Source organism: Sceloporus occidentalis, unplaced genomic scaffold (assembly GCF_023333645.1).
Source record: "Sceloporus occidentalis isolate IW3139 unplaced genomic scaffold, rSceOcc1.0.p SCAF_2, whole genome shotgun sequence".
Lineage (NCBI taxonomy): Eukaryota > Metazoa > Chordata > Lepidosauria > Squamata > Phrynosomatidae > Sceloporus > Sceloporus occidentalis.
The window spans coordinates 170,861,739-170,871,449 of NW_028316982.1; the positions used below are offsets into that span (position 1 = coordinate 170,861,739).

General features: G+C 37.5%; 1 protein-coding gene across 1 annotated transcript in view; it reads left to right on the plus strand.

Moving 5' to 3' along the window:
* Window positions 1–9,214, plus strand: part of LOC149319322 (alpha-1,3-mannosyl-glycoprotein 4-beta-N-acetylglucosaminyltransferase A) — an 84,235-nt gene extending 75,021 nt beyond the window's left edge. The window contains exons 14-16 of the mRNA XM_089511468.1: window positions 1,754–1,820; window positions 2,822–2,934; window positions 4,637–9,214. Coding sequence (XP_089367594.1) covers window positions 1,754–1,820; window positions 2,822–2,934; window positions 4,637–4,663 — 207 coding nt within the window. The 3' untranslated portion in view covers window positions 4,664–9,214. The remainder of the gene's footprint in view (window positions 1–1,753; window positions 1,821–2,821; window positions 2,935–4,636) is intronic.
* Window positions 9,215–9,711: the final 497 nt, after the last annotated feature.

Below are 9,711 nucleotides of genomic sequence, written 5' to 3' on the forward strand. Positions count from 1 at the left end.
TCAAGTGGCATATAGTGCTCGGGAAGGGAAGGGAGGAGAAGAAACTTCTTTGCACTTAACTGCACTCAATTTAACCCAGTGACCTAACAGATGCTGAATAACTGTGCATGATAAAATGAATTTGGTTTATTTGCACAACTGGATTCAGACATTTTGTTTGATTGCCTTATACAGGAGGATACATGATCCTAAATGTAAATGGAAACATTCCCCCCCCCCCAAAGTGGGTTTATAACCACATTTCTTCTGCTCAGTTCTACAAATTGCCATCCTTGTTGTTTTTTCATGTTGCATTTTTGTAGTCATATGCAGACAGCCATCCTCTTCTATGCATCTTTAATTGAATGTCCAAATATACCATCCCTGTATATACAGTTCTCAAGTCAGTTTTGGTTCTGGGAATGGGCTCCACGCAGGCACCAATGATGTAGCTTCCTTTCATTCCTGCTTATATTATTTTTAGTCATCCAATACCATTAGTGTAGATGGCATTAAGAGGAACAAGCCAAAAAATAGTTCCCTGTCCCCAAGGAGTTTATTGTTTAAAACAAGATAAAAAAGGGATAACAGCAGGGGAAAAGTCTGTTTAGTTCAGCGACATCTACTTAGGCTGCAGTCCCATATAATGTATGAGGTGAGTAGATGCTGGTACTCAGGGGACCATATTCATCTCCGCAACACCCCCAAGGGCCATTGCAGCTCTCCGTCTTTTAGTCATACAGAACTTGTCTGTCTGGGCAGTTCTAAATGAGGTAAGAAAGCTAATGCAGAGTTAATGCAGCCTGACACTGCTTGAACTGCCATGGGTCCGTCCTATGGAACTCTAGGGCTTGTAGTTTCCTAGCTTTCTCACCAAGCACACCCTCCTTTTCCAGGACATGTCTTCCATTCCAGCCTTCTGTTCCAAAACACCCTCCATTTTGAGCATGACTGACAAGCATTAATATACATTTATATATTCTCTCTCTATACACACACACTATACACACACATCCCTCCATGTTTGTGGCTTTGATATTTGTGGATTTTATTATTCACAGATTTGATTGATATGTTCTCTATAGGTCCTTCAGTGCAACTCTATGGTCAACTTTAACTAAAAGTTGCACTGGAAGACCTAGAGATTCCTAGAGAGGTGTCCTCTCAGGTAAAAACATGTTTTTGTTATTTTTTCCCCATATTCACGGGGGTCTTGTACCCCCAACCCTAGGGAATATGGAAGGACAAGGGTCCATTATGAAAATACAAATCACAGGTCTCCATAGGATGTTGCTGTAGCAAGAAGATGGTGGGGACCTAATAGAATAGTGGTAATACTTTTAACATACTGTTCTGTAGCATTACATCTGTGCATTGAGTCATTTGTTCCAAAATGCACTTTGCTCTCCTCTACAAAAAATAATTACTCATTTATCTAAAGAGCTTATAAAAGTTACTTTTTTGTACCACTGCTACCTGAATGCCCCCACTAGTATGATCAGTGGGCTTGCTGGCTGGGACATTCTGGGTAATATATTCCAAAAAGTAACTTTCTCCAAGCTCTGTTTATTGAACATTGCCCCTGCCATTTCATCTGCACAATCTTTTTAAAAATCTTGTTGGTATAAACCAGCAGCTCCTGTGGGAAAAGGCAGATTTGTTGGAGAATTTCTAACTAATATTTAAGTGTGGAACCAAGGAACCCACTGTCTGCTGTCTCTGTTACTACATCATTATATGAAGCCCGGCTTACATTTTTACATCTTTGTTTCAGAGTGAAGAGCTGGTGTTAAGCAAAGAAACCAAAGAGAAGAGATTAGAAGATGGATTTTTCAGAATAGGTAACAATGTGGGAGAAAGAAAGATAACACTAATTTTCAGCTAAATTTGAGAACTATTTTGCAACAAAATTAATTCGTTTTACAGCCTTAAGTCCAACTAGCTCCTATTTTAGCCATGTCCCACTGAAATTTCAGATGATGACAACAAGAGCCAGTCTTTTGTTACCTGTTTGGGCAGCCAGTGCCCTTGGCATTATCACATATATGATGAGGGGGAAGTGTTATGTGCCCTCTTGCTACTGGAAGAGCGTTAAAAAATTCCTGATTGCCCAAAGTATTATGTATGCATATAAACATAAATTCTGGATAGTTAAATTTACTAGTTTAGTCATTTTACTAATGAATTTGCTTAGGAATGAATGAAAATTTTAATATTTAAATATTTTTAAAAACTCCTCAGATTGGTTTACAGTAAAAATTGATAAAATAAATCAATTTGATAAAAATGATAGATAAAACTATACAATCAGTAAAATTAATTAAGAATGAACATCAATAGAGAGGAGGGAAGTAATAAGGAAAATGGTTAGGCAAACAAGATTTTAGTTGACAATGGAAATGTCCAGCGTTGGGCACCTGCCTAACTTTAGTATGAAAGCATTTGTACAACGTCTGTCAAAGTTCTCGTTAGAGTCCCACTGTATATGTTTTTTCCAAATGAGTTTTTATTTTTATAAAAATACTGTTTTCAGTTAAAGCAAAGATAATTTAGAAATGATATTTTTGTTTATTTTTAAATTGTGCTTTCTGGCTCATTAAAGCATTGCTGTTTTCTTGCTAGTACACAAAAATCTAGTGTGTTAAAAAGCAGATCTGTCTTTGCCTCTAGGCCACAAGCCTTTTGGCTACTTTACATTGTCCTGGATGTAATCACAAGGGGTTACACAGATGTGAACCCTGTCCTAAATTGAATAGGTATACTGTATATGTGAGATGTCTATAAGTGGTGGCTTGGGTTTATTTAACATGCTTCTAGTTAGACTGTCTTTTCTTTTTTGAAGGCAAGTTTGAAAATGGTGTAGCAGAAGGAAAAGTTGATCCCAGTTTAAATCCAATTGCAGCTCTCCGTCTTTTAGTCATACAGAACTCGTCTGTCTGGGCAATTCTAAATGAGGTAAGATTTGAACAATAGTGTTTTCATACAAAGAATATTGACTCTGAACATTCCAGCTTAAAGCCCCTTTTTTCAGAAATATTTTATGACATTGTGCGGTTGTCAGGTTGAATACATGGCAGGGCTCCTGTGTTGTAATGGTTAACATATCCTAGAATGGAAGGACATAGCATTAGCCTCTGTCAGGCAGTATACCTTTTAGCTGCAGCACTCTCAGTCTTTTACTGTGTATGAAGACTAAGATGAGTGCAACAGGAAAAGAACATCCAGCTGTCTTCTTATAGCTGAATTCCCAACACTGGGCTCTGTGTGCAGTTGAAGGAACATAGCCTGATGCATCTCCATACAACACTGAGCTGTGTATCCAGTGATAGGTACATAGGCTATAGTTTTTACCGTTACCTCTTACTCTCTGCTGGCCAGTAAAGACCATGTTGTTGGAGATGCAACAGTTAAAAGTTGGGTTTGGTGTAGACAGATGAGGAGTTGTGTAGTTTTGCCTGGCAGAACTGTATGCTCCATTTTTCTGCTTCAGGAACTATAACTATATCCTGTATTCATCCTGGCAATGCTACGACAACCTGTTGGTTCTCAGTGCATTTGGCATTGTGTGCATGGAGAGTTTATGGTCACACCTGTTGTGCCACCAAGCCACAGGTGCATGCATTAAGGCCACATGAATGCTGCTACCATATAAAAAATTCAGTATAGTCTGACATTTTGGTGTTTCAACAGCACATATATGCTCTTGCCTTGTTGAATGGTGGCTGTTGCACAGTGGTGTTAGACCCAAAAGATGCCTTCAACTTCTGCCCTGTCATTAGGCAACGTAAGGCTTCTGTCTCAAGCACAGGATTTTGGATATCCTCAAATAGCAGCAGATTGTTAATTATTTGATTTTATTGTATTAATAATGTCAGGGATGGGGAGAGAGCCTTTTGGGATTTTATTCTTCATCTTCCAAAATAATTGGCCAGACTTTGAGAACTACATACTTTGACTTGAGTGACTGGGGGTGTGTGATTTGCTGCTCTGCCAATATGTCTTGGGATGGTCTGAAGTGTTTTGTTCATAGAAGGGCTTTTGACACAGCCAGTATGCACAGTAATGGAACTCCCTGTGCTCTAGTGCTGCTTAGATCTTGATGTGTGTGTGTGTGTGTGGGGGGGGATTAATACTAACTAAAACAGGCCCATTGAATCAGTTATTCGGTGATAACTCAACACTGGTGAAAATCCCATCAGTTCAATTGAACTACTCTAGTTAAGACTACCAATAGAATATTAATTGCTTCTTATCTTTTAAATTGCATTTATCTTTTAAATTGCAGGTTTACATTGTTTTAATATTTCAGTTAGTTGAATTACATTTTACTGTTCATTTTAGGTATGTTTTTAACTGTATTGTACGTCTTTAAATTGTAATCTAGCTAGAGTCCCAATATTTTGGGGAAAGGCAGTACTACTAATAATGGTTGTGGTGATGATGATGATGAATAACTTCCTTTCCTATAATGCTTAAAGACCATATAGAAATTACTCATTTAAACTGCCAGAATCCTCCAGCCAATAGGATCAGTGGGTTTAACATCTTGGGGATTTTAGAGTTGTTGTCAAAACCAATAACTTTTTCAAGCTCTGAATATTTGGGCCTTTTTAATAAACCACTTTAGCATTAACTACATGTCAATTCTGCATTGCAGATTCATATTAAAAAGCTCCCCAATTGAGAGTGATGAAGAAGGAGAAGGAAGAAAGAACATCGTCTGTCTTTTGGGGGCAAAAATGTACAAAATCCCACAATCTGCCAAGGGAAGACATTGAGCATGCACCTTATTTCCAGCTAACCTTTCACTGAAACTCTACCTCCTGTGAAATCTACTGTAGATAAGAAGACTGACCCATCAAGAAGAGTTTATTGCAGTCTAAAAACTGATATCCAGCTGGTATTACTTATGTAGATACACGGTTTCTCCATCCGAAAATGACTTTGTTGCCTAAGGATCACCGTAATCTTGTCAATTTATCTAACTGTGATAGGATATGCTACGTAAAAGTTGTACATATTGTTACATTCCTTAAAGATGAGAAATATATATATATATATATAATAGTTGTTTAAATACATTTTATGAAGGGGGTACTTTTTGGAAGTCCATTTATTTTGCTAGTGCAAACCCTCTTTTATAGATTATCAGGGATATATATTCAAAAGCATTAGGGATATTTAATTTATTAAATGATTTGAAAAGTACATATTTTTATGCAGGTAATGACTTGATGCAGTTTTTAAAAAAAAACAACAAATGACCTTACTTCTTGAGTTAATTCAACATTTTGCTTTGATAATGAAGTAACCATATTTTGTAATATACTGCCATGATTGGAAGAGTTTGAGTTTGCAAACGAAGCACTTTTGTACCATACCATTTGAAAGTTCTTGTGCAAAATCCCCATAGACATGAATGGGGCCCCATTGTTTGAATGCATAATAAGAAAGGTGTGTACAAGGACTTTGAAGGGCATTGTCCATAAAATCTTCACGCATTCCTATAGTTTAATCGTAGCATATTGGGAAATTTTCTACTTCAGTAGGGTGTATGAAATCTGCAGTGATCTTAGATATGATTCATTTCCCATTACAGGGAAATTTTGATACCTTGAATTTTTGTAAAGTTTTGTGAAATGCCGCCAGCTTAATTCCTCTGGAAAGAAAAGCATTTTGAGGCATCTGCCTGTTTTTAGTTTGCAACCCTTTTTGTATGACTTCTGTTCAGTCTTTTGGAATGACTTAATTGCTGTTTTCTTTAGGGATCACAACAGAAAAACAGTACAGAATGACATCAGCTGAGCTGGGTTTTTTAAAAATGTGATGGTCAGTTCTTTAAATGTTCAGATTAATTACTTTTTCCTTAAAGCAGCCCACCTCCTGCTTAAAATTTTGCAGTCCAAGTGACTGACACCAAGGGGCCATGTGATCCTAATGCGTGTTACTTTTTGAATTTCCAAGGATAACATCAGATGCTTGCTTGACCAGTAGCCTTGAGGAGAGGCAATTAAAGCACTTTGTGCCATAGGGCACAGTAGACATGCAATAACTAAGCTAACTAACAAAATTCTTACTATTTTCTTATCAGAACCCCAACCAAGACATGAAAAGCTAAGCTTTTTACCTCACCTGCACTTCTGAGACTCAGTAAACAAAGTTTACTCAAATGGTTGTAGCTTGTGTCATGAGCTAATTCTTAGATACTTCTGTGTCTTGGGCGTAAAGCTTTTGCCAAAAATTGTCTTTGCCTTTGCTTGAAATTCAGAATAAGGTAGTAGTAATGATAATGTGTTTAGTTGTCTGCCTGCTTTGCCCTCTATCATGAAACACGTTGTAAAGAAGTAGTTGATATAATGTGATCAATGAGGTTACAAATAGTTCAAGACACTGCCATTATAGCCTGACATTTTCTTGCATTTTCTAACGTTGGATAGACCATATAGCGATGGATTCTTTTACTGAAAGTCTTTACTTCCTCCGTATTAGGCTAAAACATACACATGGATTTCTCATCTTGTGAAGCTTGGTACAGTGCTACCCTAGATGTTACTGATGTCCAGTTTTTGGAGTCCTTGGCCACTGATCATGCTGGTTAGGAATTCTGGGAACTGTAGTCCACCTAAGTTTGGAATTACTGGCATGGAGACCAGGACTAAGATAGACACCACCTTTTCTATGAAATCACGGGAGTGACTACCTTAAAAAGGCACTCAGTCTCTGTTTTAGCCCTACTTCTAAATTATGGAGATGATAATGTTGGCGTACTTTACAGCATGTTGTTAAGAGTCTGGGAAGTAATACAAAGTGCTTCCCCACCCAAACGGCTATATCTAATTATTATCATATATTGGAAAAAGTAGGCTGCCTGGAATATCATTGAAAATAATGGGTGTTTATTGTTGTTGTTGCTGTGTACCTTTAAGTTGTTTCCAACTTATGGAAACTCTAAGGCAAACCTATCACAGGGGATTTCTGGGGCAGAGAATGTGTGACTTGCCCACAGTCGCCCAGTGGGTTTCCATGGCCGAGTGAGGAAGCAAAGCCTGATCTCCAGAGTTGTAGTCCAATGCTCAAACTACTACACCACACTGGCTCTCAATGGATGTTTACAGAAGAGCTAAAAAAAGAGGAATAGTTACATATCTGAGGTTGAATTGATGCTCAGTGATGGCTTTATGTGTTTGCCAGTTGACTTATGTCTGCAGAAATTAGAATTGCAGAGTTGTGTAATGTCTGGATCCATTAGAGGCCTGTTGTTACATGGCAAAGCTGACAAAGTACCTGATACATACCAGGCCCTCTTGCCTGTGTCCTGTTACACATCTTTGCAATTCAGAAAAGGGGTTTCTTAACAGTGTGTAGCTAGGTATATGTATAAGATTCTACCATATAAGATTCTGGTGTAAATTTCTTTCATGGTAAAACATTGGGGCTAAGACCAGCCTTTTCTTTACATCAAGACACACTCTGAGACAGGTTTAAGATTAAATACCAATTCCCAGCTCCCAAAACTTCAATTGGACTTCTTTGTATAGAACAGTCAGTGAAGAACATAATATTTACATCTTAAAGTTTCATACTGATCCTTTTTCCCATGCAGAAGGGGGCATCTGCACAACATCTCACTACTTGAATTGGATTCACTCTTGGGTGCATTTTATGGTTTGAGGTTATATCAGAAGAAGCTAAGAGTATGTTTCCTCGAGCACTGGATTTTTTTCTGTAGCATAAGCTCAGGAAACGTTTTAGCTTGATGAAAAAATGTGAGGTTTATAGAGTTTTACTTAAATGCAAGTACAGTGGCCCCTTGGTATCTTCTAGGGTTTGGTCCCAGGACCCTTTTGGTTCCCAAAATCCATGGATACTCAAGTCCCATTAAATAAATGGTAAAATGGGGTCCCTTATATAATATGACAAAATCAAACTTTGCTTTTTGGAATTTCTCTTTCTTAAAAATATTATCAGGCTGTGGATGCTTGAATCTGTGGATAAAAAATCCATGGATATGGAAGGCTGACTATATAGTATGATGTAACACAAGAATTATTTGGCTGAATATAATCTACAAAGAACTTGCTGGTATATTAATGGCTGTAGGAGACTTTCACTAAAATGAACAAAACTTGAATACACCTGTACAAGTTGGATTGTGGTTGTTGGGCTACTGGAAGAGCAAATGCCTTTTTCAGTAAAAGGTATTAAAAATACCGTAAGGGTATTTTTTTTAAAATGAATTAAATGAAAAGCTTCCCTAATTGTGGTAACAAAGTCATGATGTGACAAGACATACTCTGATGGTTTCATGCTTTATACCAGTGTTTTCCAAACTCTGGTTCTCCAGGTGTTTTGGACTTCAACTCCCAGTAGCCCTAGCCAGTTTGGCCAGTAATCAGAAATTCTGGGAACAGAAGTCCAAAGCATCTGGAGAACCAAAGTTTGGGAACCACTGCTTTATACTATCTTAATAGAACAGGAAGCTCAGTTACTGAAACTACTGAACATGCAACTTCAAGTATGGTAGTTATTTATACGGAGGTGTTTAAAGATAGCTATTTCAAATATTTTCTGATGAAGTCTCCGGATAATCTTTGGTGTTGAAACCTCTCTAGTTAAAAAAAAAAAAGAAGTATCTTTGCAGCCTCCTTTCATTGCTTCTTCCTGCCATCTGCAAACCAGCTAGGGTTATTTTAATGATTTACTTGCAGGCTGGGTATATTAATCCTCTTCCTCTCCCTGCTAACTATACTAAGACATAAGCCTCATGAATATCAACTCCTCTGCCAGAGAAATCAAACAGAGTTGTGCTTTTACTTGAATTACGGTGTCTGCCAAGGTTGTAATATGCTAGCCTTAACAGTGTTTAATAAAGACAACTGGATGGCTTGAGTTCCTCTTTCATACAGAATTTTCCAAGGAAATAATTTTAATAAAGGAATAGTTTATCATCCATAGTAACATTCTTACCATTTTTTAAAATGTCAGAAATGCCCTCCTCTCTCTCTCAGTCAGCACTTTGCTGCTGTGTTCTTGTTCTTACTTTGGTGGAATCTACAACTTCACTCCTGCAACCAGTGCTTCTTTGACACTCCATATTCCTATTAACCATTTACAGTGCTTGCTGTCTTTTTCTCTTTTGTGCTAGATTTTGACTTTTGTTAATCTCGCTGCTATATTTGAAAACCTAACTGGGTCATGTTAATTGTGCCTTCCATCAATGTGCTATGTGCCACAGCTGCCCATGTAAGATTTGAAATAAATATTTTAAAAATGTGTCTGGTAATTTGTGAAACTAGAAAAAAAATGTAGAATTTCACTCTACATAGAGATTTCAGACATTCCAGCTTTTAGTAAAAAAGCCACTTAACAATGTAACTCACCATCAGTCCTTACATCTACTTTAGAAAGATGCAAATAATGCAGCTATTTAAATACAAGTGGTAGTACTAAAACCATAGTTGGGAGCCTGAATCGGAACCCTAACCCTTCAGTAAATTGTAATGATGAGCATCAGGGCACCATGTAGAGGGGTCACATCATGAAGACATCCTGGTTGTGCAGTGGCTCAGCAACACATCTGCTCTCCTCTTCTCCTGAGAATATGAATGTTGGGCTACAGTACAATTGAAATTCACTCTATAATAAGTTGGTTTAAATTGACATACTGGTAACTTCTCAGAAGCATACCAGCTCATATTTATTCTGTCAAGTCTATGATCCTCAAGACAAGTG